This window comes from Rosa rugosa, chromosome 1, assembly GCF_958449725.1.
Source record: "Rosa rugosa chromosome 1, drRosRugo1.1, whole genome shotgun sequence".
NCBI classification, from domain to species: Eukaryota; Viridiplantae; Streptophyta; class Magnoliopsida; order Rosales; family Rosaceae; genus Rosa; species Rosa rugosa.
In genome coordinates, this window is record NC_084820.1 from 72,521,231 (window position 1) to 72,538,904 (window position 17,674).

The 17,674-nt window shown below is 41.0% G+C and overlaps 4 protein-coding genes across 8 annotated transcripts; 2 read left to right on the forward strand and 2 right to left on the reverse strand.

Annotated features, from left to right (window-relative positions):
• Positions 1 to 305: 305 nt before the first annotated feature.
• LOC133726782 (ACT domain-containing protein ACR6) lies at positions 306 to 3,618 on the forward strand. Its single transcript, XM_062154403.1, has 7 exons — positions 306 to 624; positions 917 to 962; positions 1,134 to 1,248; positions 1,345 to 1,412; positions 1,770 to 2,378; positions 2,588 to 2,692; positions 2,792 to 3,618. The coding sequence occupies exons 1-7, from the start codon at positions 578 to 580 to the stop codon at positions 3,134 to 3,136; spliced, it is 1,335 nt and encodes a 444-aa protein (XP_062010387.1). The 5' UTR covers positions 306 to 577; the 3' UTR covers positions 3,137 to 3,618.
• A 132-nt stretch (positions 3,619 to 3,750) lies between these two features.
• On the forward strand, positions 3,751 to 6,326 carry LOC133726781 (pentatricopeptide repeat-containing protein At5g14080). Of its 2 annotated transcripts, XR_009854926.1 has the most exons (3): positions 3,751 to 5,628; positions 5,765 to 6,091; positions 6,196 to 6,326. XR_009854926.1 is itself a non-coding variant. In XM_062154402.1 (2 exons), exons 1-2 carry the CDS (start codon positions 3,990 to 3,992, stop codon positions 6,004 to 6,006), a joined length of 1,881 nt encoding a protein of 626 aa, XP_062010386.1. In that variant the 5' UTR covers positions 3,751 to 3,989; the 3' UTR covers positions 6,007 to 6,238. The 2 variants fall into 2 exon arrangements, 1 of the variants encoding a protein (XP_062010386.1); XM_062154402.1 differs by having other exon boundaries at positions 5,765 to 6,238.
• Positions 6,327 to 6,384: 58 nt separating this feature from the next.
• Positions 6,385 to 14,032, reverse strand: LOC133726779 (uncharacterized). Of its 4 annotated transcripts, none has more exons than XM_062154398.1 (10): positions 13,694 to 14,032; positions 12,990 to 13,052; positions 12,758 to 12,852; positions 11,326 to 12,210; positions 10,992 to 11,088; positions 10,762 to 10,920; positions 9,856 to 10,641; positions 7,542 to 9,767; positions 7,388 to 7,460; positions 6,385 to 7,116 (listed from the first exon to the last, which is right to left on the reverse strand). In XM_062154398.1, exons 1-10 carry the CDS (start codon positions 13,761 to 13,763, stop codon positions 6,663 to 6,665), a joined length of 4,908 nt encoding a protein of 1,635 aa, XP_062010382.1. In that variant the 5' UTR covers positions 13,764 to 14,032; the 3' UTR covers positions 6,385 to 6,662. The 4 variants fall into 4 exon arrangements, with proteins under 4 accessions (XP_062010382.1, XP_062010384.1, XP_062010383.1 ...); XM_062154400.1 differs by having other exon boundaries at positions 12,990 to 13,131; XM_062154399.1 differs by having other exon boundaries at positions 10,998 to 11,088; positions 13,694 to 14,031.
• Positions 14,033 to 14,428: 396 nt separating this feature from the next.
• LOC133726783 (large ribosomal subunit protein eL8y-like) lies at positions 14,429 to 16,600 on the reverse strand. The gene is made up of 7 exons (XM_062154405.1): positions 16,497 to 16,600; positions 16,355 to 16,405; positions 16,056 to 16,257; positions 15,366 to 15,535; positions 15,150 to 15,278; positions 14,970 to 15,062; positions 14,429 to 14,851 (listed from the first exon to the last, which is right to left on the reverse strand). Exons 1-7 carry the CDS (start codon positions 16,497 to 16,499, stop codon positions 14,720 to 14,722), a joined length of 780 nt encoding a protein of 259 aa, XP_062010389.1. The 5' UTR covers positions 16,500 to 16,600; the 3' UTR covers positions 14,429 to 14,719.
• Between the last annotated feature and the right edge of the window lie 1,074 nt (positions 16,601 to 17,674).

Below are 17,674 nucleotides of genomic sequence, written 5' to 3' on the forward strand. Positions count from 1 at the left end.
TAGGATAAACATAACCGTAAGAACACTTAAACGTAATAATAATAATAAAAAAACTATAACGTAAAAAAGCATAACTGATATTTTGCCGCCATAAATACCAGAAAGATCTGCACCATAAACACGTGCCTCACTACCGAACATCACGTGACTTATTCCCCGCTCACCGTACGGATCCAAATGTAAAAGGGCAATTGACCGACGCAGTTAACCGACCGGCCAGCCAATCAAAAAACGACACGCCAGCAAAGTGCACAGGTTACGCGGGTTCTTTTCTATAAACGGCCCTACGTCCCGTCCCGAAAAGCCCTCCACTTTTTTTTTTAGCACCTCTTCTTATTCCCATCACACTCTCTCTCTCTCTCTCTCTCTCCATTTCAGATTTCCTTCAATGTTGGAGGAGGCATATCATTGTATATAGGATACTAGTGTGTGTCTTGTTTTTGTTCAAGTATATGTGTTTTTGTGAAGCATACGTTTGTTTGTTGATTTATTCTTAAAAAAAAAACCTTCTATTTTAAGGAACTGGGAGGATTGGAGATTTGGGATAGAATTGGAAAACGAACAAAAAAAGATAGAAATGGATGATGAGTATGCTAAGTTCGTGAGGCGGATGAACCCACCCAGGTAATTATATATGTAAAGTATTCTCCTTTCTGGGTTTTGATTTCTTGTAGTTTTGATTTGGCTTCAGTTTCTCTTTTTAATTTTTTGAATAAGTATTTTGAATCTGGAATTTTACATGTTCCTATTGTGCAATTGAACAATCATTTGTTGTTCAATTCAGTCTTATTGGTCTTTGATTATGAAAGTAAGGATCATTGGTTAGGTCTTTGATTATGAAATTGTCCTTTTCTTCTTGTTCAACTTTGTATGAGAAAGCCAGAAGCTTCATATGTTTAGACTCTTGTTCTTGCAGAGTTGTGATTGACAATGATTCTTGTGAGGATGCTACTATTATCCAGGTGAGGGTTTGTACCTTGTGATTTTGTATGATTGCTTTATGCTTATAATATGTAACTTTGTTGAATATAAAAAGTCAATCATATAAAATATGAGTAGATTATATAAAATATTCAGTTGCATAAGTCTTTAATTTCTTGGGTCAACCCTTAATTTCTCTAATTTCTATTCAGGTTGACAGTTTCAACAAACATGGAATTCTCCTAGATGTTGTCCAAGTGCTTGCAGATGTGAACCTTGTCATAACAAAAGCTTATATCTCATCTGATGGAGTATGGTTCATGGATGGTAAGCTTTCCCATGTCAGTTCATCTTCCATTTATCCTCATCTCCCCCTCACTATCTTCCTTTTTGCTAAAAATTGTTTTAAATTTCTATTTTCAGTGTTCAACGTGATTGACCGTGATGGCAAAAAAATCAGAGACAAGGACATTATCAATTATATACAAATTGTAAGTACTTGAACAGATTGTTCTAATGTTTACTGTCAAGTAGTCAGAGGGTTGTAATATCTTGTTCTGAAGTTGAAGATCATACTCTTTTGTTAAGCCAAATTATTTTAAGCTCAGCTGAGTATTGCTTCTTGGCTCTTGAATAAAAAGACCTTAGGCCATGAACTCTTTTTCACTATCTAGTTCTAATGTTGGTCATATTTATGGCTTAGGATTGGGCTTGCGAAAATAAAGTTCTGCTCATGACTCCTTCTCTGCATCACCTATGAACTTAGTTTTCAGAAAGACCAAGATATATCAACTTATGAGACTTGAAAGCAATTCTGCTCATATTTGTTCAACTTGTTAATGTTGCAGAGACTTGAAAGCAATGCCAGCTTTGTACCGTCTATGACAGATTCTGTTGGTGTGACGCCCTCAGAAGAGCATACCTTAATTGAGCTCAGTGGTACTGATAGAACTGGTCTATTGTCTGAAGTGTGTGCTGTTCTTGCAGACCTTCACTGTAATGTGGTAAATGCTGAGATATGGACACACAATGCCAGAGCTGCTGCTGTAGTTCATGTCACAGATGAAACCACTGGTTGCGCAATTAAAGATCCAGCGCGCCTCGCTTCAATAAAGGAGCTGCTTTGCAATGTCCTCAGAGGAAACAATGAGTTGAAGGCTGCCAAAATGACACTTGCAACCTCTGGAGTTACAAATAGAGATAGAAGGTTGCATCAGATTATGTTTGCCGACAGAGATTATGAAAGGGTTGGAAGAGCTGAATTACGCAGAGTTGAGGATAAGGGCTCAAGACCTCAAGTAACTGCCTTTGATTGCAGTCAGAAGGATTACACTGTCATTACTATGAGGGCAAAAGATCGACCAAAATTGTTGTTTGACATCATTTGCACTTTAACGGACATGCAATATGTGGTATTCCATGGAATGGTCAATACAGGGAGGACAGAAGCTTATCAGGTAAGATTAAATTGCTAGAGTAATTTCTCATATGGAGTAATTTAACATATACTGAAAACTACCATAAATCTTTTGCTTATGGGGTAAAATGTTTTGATGAGTCAATAATGCAGAAATTTAATGGCAATTTTTGCGGTTTGGGTTGGGGATATGCTTGCTTAAAACTATTTATTGCTTTCCACCTAATTGGACAAGGTATGTTTATGTAGGAGTTTTATATTCGACATGTTGATGGAGTTCCTATAAGCTCAGAAGCCGAGCGAGAACGTGTTGTGCAGTGTCTTGAAGCAGCCATTGAAAGGCGGGCATCTGAGGTACATCCATGAACTTTTAACTAATGAAAAACTTCTTGTTCAGTTATCATCATCTTCATAACTGTACTAATACATATTGCTTTGCCAATTGCCATATAGGGGCTTGAACTACAACTGTGCACTGATGACCGGGTTGGACTTCTCTCAGATATCACTCGGATATTCAGGGAGAACAGTTTGTCTATCAAACGAGCAGAAATTTCAACTAAAGGTGGAAAAGCTTTGGACACTTTCTATGTCACAGATGTGACAGGAAACCCAGTTGATCCCAAGATGATTGATTCAATTCGCAGAGAGATTGGCCAGACCATACTGCAGGTGAAATGCAATTCTACCCCTCCACCACCAAAGTCCCCTCAAGGGACAACAATGGGATTTCTCTTTGGGAACTTGTTCAAAGCTCGAAGTTTCCAGAGTCTTAAATTAATCAGATCCTACTCTTAGTTTCTCTTTAGAACTACAAACTGTATATGGCCCACCCTAAACCTGCAAAGCTGACTGGGGGTTTAGTGTCTAGAAGAGTAGAAGAAACCCAAAAACCAATCTATACTGTAAAGCTAGTGGTTGGGTTTGCATATATTTATGTAAATGAATGTGTGTATAATGTACATAGTGAGTGATGTGCAGAGGTTGTAGAAAGATAGAAAATTGTACGGATAATTTAGCGTTATATGCTAATACTAGTGTTTAGAAGAATAGAAGAAACCCAGAAGTCAATCCATACTGTAAAGCTAGTGATTGGGTTTGTATATATTGTACATATGTAAATGGAAGTGTATATAATATACATAGTGATGTGCAGAGGTTGTACATAGATTGAAAATTGTACAGATAATTTAGCTCCATGAAATATGATGTAAATATATAGAAATTTGTCGTAGCTTTCACCCTAAGTCGAAGAGGGGGCTTGCTCTCGTTTCGTTGTACTCTCCCTCGTTGTTCTCTTATGTTCTTTCCTCTGATACCAGTCTTGAATGAACGGTAGAATAGTTTCACCGGAAGGATGAATTTGCTTAGATAGACCTGTGTCTACCACCGTACATGGGTATCAACTATCAAGGGAAAGTGGTAACAACTATCAACTATCTACACATTGTCTCTCTAAAATATCTCATTTTATAGAATGAGGCTCTTTTAATCAACAATTTAGATATCTACGTATTTTTATCACATTTCGACAAATCAACTATCCGATCGAGCACAGACCCCAACACGTATTTAGTTATTTTAAATAGAAAGGAAAGACAAAAAGCTTCGTCCTTGTATCTGGCGCCAAAACTCTTGTGTTGCAAACGAAATGGCAACCGAGTTAGCGAGTCGAATAAGCCGAGTTCTGATCTCCGCTTCCAACAACACAAGGCCGACTCGCTCATGGAACCCTTCACTCGAGAACGCTCTTCACCGCCTCGGCTGCCGCGACTCACTGAGTCCACAACTCGTCGCCCGAGTCATCGATCCTTTCCTCCTCAACCACCACTCCCTCGCTCTCGGCTTCTTCAACTGGGCTTCCCAGCAGCCCTCCTTCTCCCACACCTCCACCACCTACCAATCAGTCCTCAAGTCTCTTTCTTTTTCCCGCCAATTTTCCGCCATTGATGCTCTGCTCAAGCAAGTCAGAGCCCAGAGAATCGGCCTCGATGCATCGGTCTATCGCTCCGTGATTGCTTCACTCATCATAGGAAAGAAAACCCACAATGCCTTTTTGGTGTTCGGCGAGGTTGGGATTGAAGATATTGGGCATGAGATTTGCAACTCACTCTTGGCTGCTCTGGCTTCTGATGGGTATTTGGAGCATGCCCAGAAGGTGTTTGATGAAATGACTCTGAGAGCTGTGCCTCTGAGCACCGCTGGATTTGGTGTGTTTGTGTGGCGGCTATGTGGAAACGCTGAATTGAGTAAGATATTGAGTACGCTAGATGAGGTTAGGAGGTGTGGTTGGTCGATCAATGGGTCCGTTGTAGCGCTTCTGATCATTCACGGGCTTTGTAGGGCTTCGAGAGTGTCAGAGGCTTTCTGGGTGCTGGATGAGCTGAGGAATAGAGAGTGCAAACCTGATTTCATGGCGTATAGGATTGTTGCTGAAGCTGTTCGGTCTACTGGGAATGTGGTTGATACAGAAAAGGTTTTGAAGAAGAAGAGAAAGCTAGGTGTGGCTCCGAGGAGTAGTGATTATAGGGAGTTCATACTTGGGTTGATTTCAGAGAGACGGATACATGAAGCCAAAGAGTTGGGAGAAGTGATAGTTAGTGGGAACTTTCCAATCGAAGATGATGTTCTCAATGTGTTGATAGGGTCAGTGTCAACTATTGATCCTGGCTCTGCAATGATGTTTTTCAAGTTCATGGTTGGAAAAGCGAGCTTCCCAACTCTTTTGACATTGAGCAATTTGTGTAGGAATCTAAGTAAGCGTAGCAACTCTGATGAATTGCTGGAAGTTTTCCAAGTTTTGTCTTCTGGTGAGTATTTTAAAGATTTGGAGACTTACAACGTGATGGTGTCATTCCTGTGCAAAGCAGGAATGGTGAAGGAAGCCTATGGGGTACTTCCAGAGATGAAGAAGAAAGGGTTAAGCCCAGATCTTTCAACTTATAATTCTCTTATTGAAGCATGTTGTAGAGAAGATCTATTGAGGCCTGCTAAAAGGCTGTGGGATGAGATGTTTGCAAATGGGTGCAGAGGAAATTTGAAGACTTACAGTATCTTAATTCATAAGTTTTCGGAAGTAGGCCCAGTTGATGAGGCTCTAACGCTCTTTTACCACATGTTGGGAAGAGAAGTTGCACCCGATGCGATGACTTACACAACTCTACTTGAAGGGCTTTGTCAAGACACAAAGCTTGAAGCTGCTTTGGAAGTTTTTGACAAGTGTGTTGAACAGGATTTGATGCTTGCCCAATCTGTGTTGGGTACATTTATCCTCACTTTATGCAAAGCAGGTAGGTTCTGTACACATGATATGTATTGGATGCTGCAGTTTTCACAGCATTTAACTTTATGCTCCTCTAATTTAAGTTTTTGTGTGCTAGTTCCAGGTGATTTGGCTTGTTGCTTATGTGTTTATGCTCTGTGCAGGTCTTTTTCTTGCCGCTTCTAGGTTACTCTGCCGCCTCAGTTTTGATATAGCACATTCAGATTCTCATGTAGTTTTACTGAAATGTTTAGCCGATGCTAAAGAGATTCCACTGGCCATTGAACACATTAACTGGGTTCGCCAAGCTTCACCCTCCATGTTGCAAACTATTTCAAACGAACTAGCATCGATTTCTTCTACTCCAAGACCAGAGCCAATTTTACAGTTGCTTCAAACAATTTAGAAATTTTCAGGGCTCAAGCAATAATAATGCTTGGAAGAAATTTCGGCTCATATCAGGTTCTATACGCAGCACAGATTGCTCAGAGGTTTACTAAATCCCAAGACCATGCCAAAATAAATTTCATTTGAATTCTGATGTCTACCAAACATCTTTAGAAGATGTCATACCAGCTTGAAACAATGCTTGCAGGGATTTTCAGCTCATACATGCTATGCTATTCGATTGCTCAGAGATTTGTTCAAGCTGGCAGAGAAGCTTGCTCTGAAACTCATTCCGATGTTGCATGAGGTTTGTCGATGAAGCTTCAGAGCAAAACGGGTAAATTTGCTCCGTTTGGGCTGGCCAGATACCAGCCATATACTTTTGCTATTGTCGAAATAAAACAAAGAGAGTTTTATTCATCAACGTTTCTATACTTCTATTCCAGCTATGCTTCTTACAAAATTTGACATCTTTCTTGTTTACACCTCTATCTACCAGTCAACCAATGAAACGCTTCGAAACTGCGTATCTACCTTTGATTGAGAAGACTGGAAAACTAAAAGGACAACTATACATCTCAAGTTAGCTGTACATTTTTTACACCTGAACAGAATAATAATATTAAAACATATGTCAATCTTGCCATGTCTGTCACCAAGCATGGTTCTGTTGCGTCACTCATCAAGGCGATGGATCTCACCCATCATGATCCGGTTGCTGGATACCTTAAAGCCAAGGAGAGCAGGATCGATCTGTCTTCCTTTCTTGCCTTTCTTCTTGCCAGTTCGCCCCACTTGGCCACCTCCATCAGATGACTCCACTGCACCCCTGTTGGCTACATCAGCCTCTGGAATGACTGGTTTCTTGAGCACATCTATGAAGGATGTCTCAGAGACACCAGCATCACTGTAAGATGAAGTCCTCCTAAACTGTGCATCATTTTTCCTAGATGCCCGAGATTCAGAGACCAGTGTGGCAGCAGGATTTTTTTCAGAAGTTCTGAGGCTTATGGAGCTTCTTGGCTTGACAGGCAGAGAGAGTGCAGGCTCAGATGAAACATCCTGTGAAGATAAGACGCGGCGTCTCTGTGTAGCACTGTCAAACCCTTTAGTTATAGTAGAAGGCAGCCTGTCAATAGAGAATAAAGAATACATTGATTAACATCTGAAACACGCTACAGCATGTAATATTATTTGTGCTACAATTTCTGAAGCAATATGTTGCAATATGACTTTTTCCATATTATTTTCCTTGAGAGGTTTCCACTGCTGATACTAGTATACCACTTTTAGATAAAAGACCAGAGTGCATCAATGGTCAATGCTACCTACAATCAGAAAATTCATTCTCACATACATACAACATATACACAAAGAAAGTAAAAGGCAAAAGAATCTACCTCCCATCAGAAACATCTTCTCCAAGTGATTTATCTAATCCCATCTCAGAGCTGTGAAAACCCCCACATCCACCTGAACCATTGAAAAAGCTTCCTACTCAGTTTAATTAGAAAATGATATTTAACCAAGGCATTAGAATATTTCAAGAATTACCAGCACTGCTCAGTGAGCTATGCCTGCTATGGGTATTACTAGGTAGTTCCCCGCTCTCAATGGCTGTGTCTTGTTGGTTTGCCATGTTGCCTTCATGAGGAGCATCCCTGGTTCCTGACAAGAATTGAGCGTCCATAAATGCTCTGGAATCAGATCTTCTTGCCAGATTACTTGGTTGCTCATTCATACCATAACTACCCAACTGATCTTGCAACAAGAGACTAAAATTTGAACTCTGTGGGCCTTCTGTGAAGCAGTTGCTCATACCAACTGACTGATCTGGAAGAAGATTTAAAGGAAGATGTACAGAGCCTCCCTGACTTCTGGATGAGGATAGGTGATGCTGATAATCAACTTCTGATGACTGTGTAGGCTGATGACCAAGTTTTTGATGAAGGTCCATCAAAATTTGTTTGGAGTGTTCCTTATCACCGTTAGTTGAAGCCAATCTATTTGAAGCAGCAAAAGCAATGGTGTCTTCTGTGTCTCGTCGTTTTTGCTCAGCATCAAGATGCAAATAAGGCATTACTGCTTCAGTGCAGCTACTTTCTAGCTGCCCATTGTTCCCAGATGGCAAGCTTTCAAAAGTAACTGGATGAGAAGCATAAAACTCATCAGAAACCAATCGACGGTGAGAGGGTATGCCAGATGATAGAGATCCACGCTCATCAATAGAGGAAGTAAGCCGATATTGTTCCCTCACATCTAGATCTTGTCCACGTATGTTTGCAATATCCAAGTTCATTCCATGAGAACCAGTAGGAACAGAGAACCTATCAAATTCCATAGAGTTAGGTTCATAAAACCCTCCCTGAGGTCTCTCCTGAGAAGCATGATTCCAATCGTGATGGCTTGGTTCCTGTTCATTGGATGGAAACCTCTGCTGTTGCTGGTAATTTTCTGAAGAATTATGCCCCAACATGTAAGCCTGGTGATGCCCAATGGGATCCCTCAAAAAAGGACCTGCTTCATCTGCAAACCAAGGCCCACCAATACGCCTTTCCCCTTCTATCTGCTGCTGCTCTCTCAATGCCAAAGATAATTGCTGTGCTTGCAACTCTTGTTCATTAAGACGAAGTGGCAGCTCTGAAGTGTTCCTATTCCCTTGCTTGGCCTGCAATATGAGGTCAAAAAAATCAGTCTGTCCTTGGAGCGCACCCTCGCCCATAGTTGCTTGGATGATCTGCTCTAGCGAGGGATCGTGCCTTGATGAATGAGATACATGGTGCAAATCATTTGGAAGGTGGTTACTGGAATGTAACTGATCATGAAGGTTGGCTCGTGTAGCATCCATCTTCCACTGCCCATAACTATCAGACATTTGTCGATTCAATAATTGTTCGAGGAGCAACTGTTCGGCTTGGGACTGCTGTTGTTGCTGCAATTTTTGGTGATGGCGAAGGTGCTGCTGCAAGTGGTGCTGAGGCGGAGGCTCCAATTGATGCTGCTGTTGCTGAAGCTCCAATTGACGCTGCTGCTGAAACTCCAACTGCCGCTGTTGCTGATGACGCTGCAGCTGCTGAAGCTCCAGCTTCCGCTGCTGCTGTTGTTGAAGCTCCAAATGGTGTTGCTTCTGTTGCTGAAGCTCCAACTGGCGTTGTTGCTGTAGCTCCAACTGGTGCTGTTGCTGTAGCTCAAACTGGCGCTGTTGCTGTAGCTCCAACTGGCGCTGCAGCTGTAGCTCCAACTGGCGCTGCTGCTGAAGCTCCAAGTGGTGAAGTTCCAACTGGCGCTGTTGCTGGAGTTCCAATTGCCGCTGCTGCTGCTGTTGAAATTCCAACTCGTGCTGCTGCTGACGATGAAACTCAAACTGGCGTTGTTGCCGGAGCTCCAATAGGCGATGCTGCTGCTCTTGACACTGTAGTTCTATTAGATGTTCCATATCAGGCACTACTTGATGCATTGGGATATTAGGATTATTCAACCAATTCAGTTTGGAGATACCTCCCTCAAACACGGTATCTCTAAACTGAGCCTGATCATCCATGCCTAAAGACACATTGGAAGCTTGAGCAGGTCTTAAATGAGAGCTGCCTCTGAGCTCAGACATCAACAGGCCAAAAGGGTGCAACTTATCATCCTGGCGATTAGGCAGGTTACTTTCGGAAACTTCATTTAAAAGGGAAGGAAGGCTTGGGGAATTTGAAAATGAGCCCTCAATATCAGCTGAAGGTCTCCTCAGAGGAAAATCACTGCTACTTTTAGGCCTTCCGGGAAACACTATTTCTGTAAAACAAAAAGAAAAGCAATTAAGAGTCACAGAATTGACAGGTGATGATAATATAAAAAGGAAGAGTTGATAGACACAGCATACCCTCATCTTCTTCAACGTAATTTTGAAACCTTTGATTATCAAGGTACTGGAGTTCAGAGTTGTAACCATTATTAGGTATTCTCGAGTGCAAATCATCACTCAAGGTAGGTTCAAGTCCAGATGAAGTCCAGTGTTGGATATTTAGAATGTTAGACTCCTCATAGTGAGGAGCAGTTTTTCTCTCTTCCAGGATGCTTCCAACACCACCAAATGATTCCATGTTGGTAGGCAAATTGGAGTTGGAGACCAATCCAGATTTAGTGTTCAGATTTGGCATCATTTCACCGAGTTCTTGAAAAGGAGAACCATCAGGGGCATCAGCCAAGCGCACCAGTAAGTCAGTTCCAAAGAATCCTTGATCAAACCATGAAATTATGTCGATCCCCAGGAAAGGTCCCTGGATGTTTCCTTGAGGATCAAGATAGCATAAACTTATATCCTCAAATGAGACAACCCTTTCCAGATCTGCCTTCTCGTTGCTCTTGACATATTGATCACTACTCGAGGTTTGCTGTAGAGATGGAATATGAAAAAGTGAACTTGAATCATCAGGAAGCTGGCTACCAATCACAGTAGTAGCTGGTTCAAAATTTTCCGACATAGAATGCTTTGGAAGACCAAAATCTCTCACATCCTGGCATCCAGAAATTCTTAGTTCAGCAACACTATTACTGAGGCCATCAATCTCCCCAGCACTTTTGCAATCATAGTTCTTTGAAGCAACCAGATTTGATCCATCAGCGACTGCTGTGACAATAGGAACTCTGCGCTCACCTTCAACCCATTCTGGAAAGAAGTGTGGAAGTGTATTAATAAACATACGGGAAAAAAAAAAAAACCAATCTTTTCAAGTTTCAAACCAAAAAAAGAAATTCAGAATGACAAGGTTCAACCAGTTTTCTTTACCATTTAAAATATGTGTCCGTGGGCCACAGATAGTTGAGACCTCAGTACCGATAACTGGAAAAGAATTGTTTAAGATGGGCTCTCCAGTAGATAGGGCATTTTCTTCAGTCTGCAGTGAAATCTTTTGATCTTCCTTTCTTAAGGAGGCATCACTAGTTCCTGAGTAGATAAAAAAACCTCATATCAGAAAGAAATCATTAGTTTATCAGGCAAAATGCCAAAATAACAACCTTTACCATCATCATTTAACACATTTTTTTCTCTGGAGGAACTGCATAACATTTCACTGCTAGTGATTCTTCCCTTCCATATATCTTCCATAACAGCCTGAAACACACACCAGACAGATTCCAGTGATGACAGAAACAAGTTAGAGATTGCTTAAATGTCTATTACAAATTTTGGCTTCATCTGAACTAAGTCTGATGCATCCTAAAGAGAAATAACATTATGACAACACAAACATTTGATTGAGTTATTAAATATATGTATTATGTATTATACATTATTCAGAAGATACATAGATAAATACTTAAATAGAAACTAGGGATAAAATCGATATACCTCTTCCTCTGCATGAGGTGCAGAAAAGGCCAATGGCTCAATAGAGCCCACTTGGGTAATTGGAGAGACATGCTCCATCCCATCAGGCACAATATCAAAAGTTGATTCTATCTTTTGCTTACGATAGATATCAAGGAGCTTTCCCCTGGGGTAACGATACTTCTCATTAAAGGGGCCAGCTTTTCCCAATACACTTTGATTCTGATCCGGAACAGACCCAATAGTGGATACAGAGGAAGGTCTTCCAATCTGTAGGCTACCATTAGTCTTGGACCTCCCTCGTCCAGAAGCAAATCCTACTTTTTCCACCTGTCCTCTGGCCATCCCAAATCCCGGTGCAGCACGGTATGGGGCTGGCCCCCCGGACTGAACCTCCATGCGATGGCGTGGCCTCCATTTATCGCGAGAATCACCATCACGTTCAGGAATTGCACGATTGCTACTGACAAGAGACTGCTTGTCAACATGAGCATCTTCTCTCTCAAGTTCTGTCTTCTCCATTCGAGAGTCCTTGTCTTTATCTTCAGGGCCCCACCTTGATGACCATTTGTTGTCTCTCCGGGATTCATGCCAGCGATCAGAAGACAAAATTTTATTCTCACTAACATCCCTAGTAGAAGGGCCACCTGCTCGATGATCATCTGCTCGATTCTCAGTAATATCCCTAGTTGAAGTGACTCCTACACGGCGATCTTCTTTTTTGCGATCCCTCCTACCAAGTAAGCCTGTTTCTCTCTCCTCCTCACGCCAGCGACGGTTAACATCTAAATCAGGTGCATTCCTCCTCCAATCTTTTCTGTCCCGAGAACCATCTGAACGCCAAATGTCTCTCGCATTGGAATCAATAGAGTTACCATGAGACAAAGACCCTGGTGCATGGATTTCCTGCCATGATCAAGAAATAACATAAGAGAAAAAAGTGATTTCTAATCGTTTTGATCATTTATAACCAATCCTTCACACACAAAAGGTACTATACCAACATTTTCTTCCCTCTAACATTGGGTTATACAGATGATTTCAAACATGCCCAGAAAATTGTGAAATTGAAGTCTTGACATTATATACCAACCACAAACAGCATTCATAGTATAAACTATGAATGCTAGACAATATAGTCTGCAAGCATTATTTCAGTAAAATACGGTCTGTATATTCCCTCTATTGCAGTCATTGAGATAAACAGACACAACTACCGGCAAACTAAATTCCAACGGACCAATAAAGAGGTACCTTATTGTCACTAGTATAAATAGCTTAGTAACAAAATTAATGCCTAACTAATGCCTTTGACTATAACAAATGTCTAATGCATACACCCTCACCATATAAACCTACATAGCCTGGCCTACTATTTCAAAAACTTGTTGAATACAACTTACTAAACTACAAATAAAAGCATTTATAGAAACTAAAATTGGAATTCACATACTCCTGATGTTCCACTTGCAAGTGGCTTAGCCTCAACTGATTTAGCATGTAGCCATTGTGGTGACAAAGGTATGCTGCTCTCAGATGCTAAATGATCTGCAATTAAAAACGTAATAAATTAATAAACGCCAGGCACCCACTGTATTTATTATAAAATGGTAAAATGATTAGCTAGTAGGTGAGCATTCTTGTATATGGAAAAACAATACAAGCATAGAAAAGTGCAAAGCCACCTTTTGACTCATCAAGTGACCCCGTTAGAGCCTTTCCCTCAGCATTTCCTTCCAAGGCTCCATCTAGCATAGCAGAAAACTCAATGGTTCACAAACGAAGTGGATATATAAATTTACTCAAATTCATCAGAATGCAGATTATCTGTAATTGGAAAACAAAATAGTCCATGCCCTCAGCAGCATTGAGTAAAAAGAAAGTAAGGGGGAAATCGGTGTTCTATAATCAACCATCACTTGAAAACCAAAGAATTCTAATTATTCAGAGCGCAAACCACATACCAACGAGTCAGTGAGCCAAACAGTTGAATCTCCTACTTCAATAGAAAAATAGGTATCCACCTTAAGAGTTAAATCAAGATAACATGCACGGTAGTAACAGAAGAAGAACATTGCAACTAAGAGAGAGCAGGACTTCACTCTTGCAACTAACCTAATTATTCCCAAACAGAAATTCCTTGTTCAAAATCAACATCAACATCAAAAGCCAAACCAATAAGAACATCCAACAATTTCTTAATCCAACAAATCAGATACCGGCCCTAGGTGCTTTTGAGGTAACAAACCTAATTCAAAATCATAGGTGCGGATACCGGAGCCAGAGAGAAAGATCTAGCAAAGAATGGAATGAAAACAAAAGAGAAGAAAAACAAAGAAAGAAATCGAATGCAATGCGGAGAGAGGAGGAGAAGCTGAAGAAGACAAACCTTTGGTGGCGGAGAAGATCGGCGAGGGGAGGAGATCTTGAGGGAGACTGACTTTTCCGTGAGCCATCATCAATGAATCAATTGCTGCAGGAATTTGAAAAGCCAAAGATAATAAATTAAAAGACGAAATTAGCTTTCTGCAAGCCAACACTTGCAGATTACGAAGATGGCCGAGGGGAGAACCAGACGGGGACAGATTGATTTCTAGGGTTTCGGGAATTGCAAAATGAGAGAGAGAAAGACAGGTGAGGGTTTGGGTTGGTGAATCTCTATGTATGTATTGATCAGAACAAACAGGCAGGCAAAGCGAGTGTGTGTATTTTTGTGGAGAGCTTGCAAATATCTCTCCTCCTTCTATTTATGCTACATTGCCATTCGAATTTCGTTTTTTTCTCAGACCAAAAAAAAAAAGAATTTCGTTTTTCAGTTAAATTTACTTTTTTTCTCTACTGTAAAATCTTATTTTGTTTTTTTTATTTTTATTGTGCGATATTTCCGCATCAGTTAAAGTGACTGTTAAACTACTAAGCTAGCTTCACTCACGTATATTTGTGTCTCCATTTTTCGCATTGGAAAAAATGGTTGTTTAGAGAATTGAAAACGAAGGTTAAACTACCGCACAATTTTACTGCGAGCTCGAACATCACGCCATGTGATTCAAGAGTGACAATTAGATTTATTAGATATGCATTTGGTATGGTATACCATGTATCCAAAGTCGCATTACTCGACAAATGAAAATAATTAATCTAACATAGGCAACCTCAAAAGTTTTAAAACATATAAAATGGGGAACAAATAAATTCTTGCCAAAGCAGAAAACCCAACATGGTATACCGTAGGCAAAAACTTGTCCATTAAGTCTAACACAAACAGTTGCAGCTTTCAGGTCATACGTCTTAATACCAAATCTCTTCAAGCAAAGCTGCATTTGATAAAAGGAAACAAAATCTCTGCTACAATAAGAAATCCAGTAGATACTCAGAAGCATAAACTAAGTAAAATCACAATACACCGTGACCAAAATTAAGTCATTCTTTGAGCAGCTTCCTTGGCAAGGAGCCTCTCCTTTGCCTTGGTCTTGGCCTGCGATTTGGAACCCATGATGCCACCACCCCACTTCTTCCTGTATTCCTCATACTTGTCATTGAAGTTGGCCTGCATTGCAAGTGAAAATCAAACAGATTAAACATAGCAATCAACAAAAACAGTGTTTCATTCTAAACCCTAAACAACTTCCACAGAAACTGTCATTATGTATTTCATTTGAACCCACCTTGATAGCCTCCAAGACCTTGCTGAACTCCATTTTGTCTTCATTCTTGACCGTCGTCAGGCACAAGACTGAGGCAGTTTTCTGGTGAACAATCTGGCAGAAGGGAAGATAAAAGTTTATTCAAGTAGCCATGGTATATGATAGAACAAAAGAACAGTATGTATATGTAAGGAGAATTACCGCTCCCAAACGTGCTTTGCCCTTCACAATGCAGTAGGGGATCTCCATCTTCCTGCATAGAGCAGGGAGCCATACAACCAACTCAATTGGATCGACATCATGAGCGATAACCACAAGCTGGGCCTTGTTCTGCAAATAAATGCATTATAGAGAATGTCACTCAAACAGAATCAATAATAAGGAAATACAACATTAGTAGAAGGTAGAGAATAATACCTGCTCAATGAGGTAGGTGACATGGTTGAGACCGTACTTCACAACAATAGGCTTCTTGGCTTCAACAGTCTTTCCTTCAGTCTCTGCCTGGGCCCTTTTCAAAAGACGCTCCTTCTTCTCGGCTTTGTCTTCAGGCCTGTACTTCAGAAGCATCTTGAACAGGCTTGTAGCTACAGGCAAGCATAAAAAATGGATATATCAAATTGAGTAGTCCATACAAGCCGAACCAACATCAATCTTTCTCCCCACATAAAAACCACTTATATAGAAGACGACAAACACTAGCATAAACTCACACAAACATGTCCAAGTATTTAACAGTTGCTCTGAATTTAAACAAGGGGCATAGACATACAAATGCAATGAACTTTGGAAAAGAAACTGCCAAGGGAAATACTCGTGACCAAACACTGGAATTATCTAGCAAAAGCACTGAACATTTCACTCTACGTGAAACAAAATGGAAACGATAGCTATGACAAGCATTACAAAGGATACGCATACATAGTGCATATTAACATCAAAGCAAGCATCAGACTTGAGATTTTAATACTGGCAAAGCCACAGTAACGAAAACTCACTCTTCCAACACACATGAACACTCAATCACAAATTAACAGCAAAATGCAATCTAATCCATTATACTGAGATAATTAGGTGCGAAACAAAAGAAAAGGATCGAACACGTACCGAGGTTCTTATCAAGGGTCTTGGTGAACTGATTGAGAGCTGGTGGGACCTTGAGCCTCTGCTTGAGGATCCTCTTCTTCCTCTGAATCTGAACAGCCTTGGGCCATTTGACGAATCGGGTCAGATCCCTCTTCGGAGGCAACGCCCCTCCGATCCCGAACTGCTTCGGGCGCTTCTCGAACAGTGGGTTCACCACCTTCTCCTGTCAAAGCCACCCACCGCAATCAGTCAAAACACACTAAATCTTTACAACTGTAAAATTGAAACATCCATAAGAATAATAAGGAGCAGAGAGTTACCGGCTTCTTCTTAGAAGCTGCGACTGGGAGCTTTCCACCTTTCTTTGGACCCTGAAAACGATTAGGTTAACAAAATGAATTAGGTGAACAGATAGGTAGAGCCGGAGAGAAGAGAAGAAGAGGAGGCGGAGGTGGTGCTCACCATTGCGGCAGCTGCTTCAATTTGCTTCCAAAGACTGCGAAGTGCGAACGGCGTAAGTAAACCCTAAATGAAAACCTCGGGCTTATGTTTTTGGTTATATACTAGCAAACTGGGTCTGTGTGCGGGCGGGGGCTTAGGTTAGTTAAAGCGCGAGTGCTTGTTAAAGCCCAATAACAAACAATGGGCCCAACCTAATCCAATATTTTAGGCTCGATAGAATATGTTCGGCTTGTGTTTGTTAAGAAAAACGAATTGAGCCAGAACTCAATATTAAGCTCAATAAGAATAAGAATTGGCTCGCAACAGCTTGCATATCCTTTGAAACTAGCTCAAATATGTTTGTGCTTAAGTACATTTAATTTTCACATTTGGTGCTTTTAAAGAGTTAATTGTTGTTGTGGATGTTTACTCTTGATATTAAATGTCGATATCTTCATTCTTTTTAAGACAACTTACAAATTATTTTATATATTTATGATCGAGCTAAGTCGCACCTTAAAATACTAGCCATTTGATCTTTCTCATATTCATTTCGATTTGGCTCATTCACACCTCTAAACCTAGTATAAGTATCGAAACAAGAAAAATATTTCAATACATAAACTTCTCAACGTTTACCAGACGACATCGCTGGGTGGTGTTTGCGTCTTGTAAGGGTGGCATGCTTCGGCGGGGCTCTGCAGATCTGGGTGGCAACGGGGTTCTGATGGGGAGCGGCGGCGTGGCTCTGAGGAGCTTTGCGGCGGTGACGATCTAGGGGATCCGGCAGCTGCTTTTGATCCTAGAGAGGCGTGCGGCGCAGTAGGTCCTTGCGGTGGACGGTGGTGCGTCATAGTCGGGTAGGCGCTGATTGGTATGGGTCATCGCAGCACGACTAGGGCAGACATGGTGGTTGCGGGCGGTGGTGCACGGGCAAACACATGTGGATGATGATGTTTTGGGCCTTACTCCAAATCCTGATGAGCCTTGTGTTTTTGGGCTTTCTCCTTTGATACCCCGTTGGGCCTTTAATTTGGACTAGGGCTTTGCCCTTGGCCCATCACTATGTTTTTTAGTTTTCTTGTCTGATTTACAATAAAGTTCCGTTTTCAGGGACAATCTACGCACCTTTCTGCATCTAGTTTTAGTATTTGGTATTGGTCTTGTCGACTTAATTCTCAGTGTCTCTAGCTGTACAC

Coding starts and splice junctions, on each gene's coding strand:
- LOC133726783 (XM_062154405.1), bottom strand. Junction 16,258..16,354: donor CAGCTTCTAAGAAGAAGCCG/GTAACTCTCTGC, acceptor TGGCTTTGACAG/GAGAAGGTGGTGAACCCACT. Junction 15,279..15,365: donor TCACCTACCTCATTGAGCAG/GTATTATTCTCT, acceptor ATTTATTTGCAG/AACAAGGCCCAGCTTGTGGT.
- LOC133726779 (XM_062154398.1), bottom strand. CDS start 13,763: ATGATGGCTCACGGAAAAGTCAGTCTCCCTCAAGATCTCCTCCCCTCG. Junction 13,053..13,693: donor GATCTTCTCCGCCACCAAAG/GTTTGTCTTCTT, acceptor CTGCTATGCTAG/ATGGAGCCTTGGAAGGAAAT. Junction 7,117..7,387: donor GAAGATGTTTCTGATGGGAG/GTAGATTCTTTT, acceptor CTCTATTGACAG/GCTGCCTTCTACTATAACTA.
- LOC133726782 (XM_062154403.1), top strand. CDS start 578: ATGGATGATGAGTATGCTAAGTTCGTGAGGCGGATGAACCCACCCAG. Junction 625..916: donor AGGCGGATGAACCCACCCAG/GTAATTATATAT, acceptor TTGTTCTTGCAG/AGTTGTGATTGACAATGATT. Junction 2,379..2,587: donor GGAGGACAGAAGCTTATCAG/GTAAGATTAAAT, acceptor ATGTTTATGTAG/GAGTTTTATATTCGACATGT.
- LOC133726781 (XM_062154402.1), top strand. CDS start 3,990: ATGGCAACCGAGTTAGCGAGTCGAATAAGCCGAGTTCTGATCTCCGCT. Junction 5,629..5,764: donor CCTCACTTTATGCAAAGCAG/GTAGGTTCTGTA, acceptor TGCTCTGTGCAG/GTCTTTTTCTTGCCGCTTCT.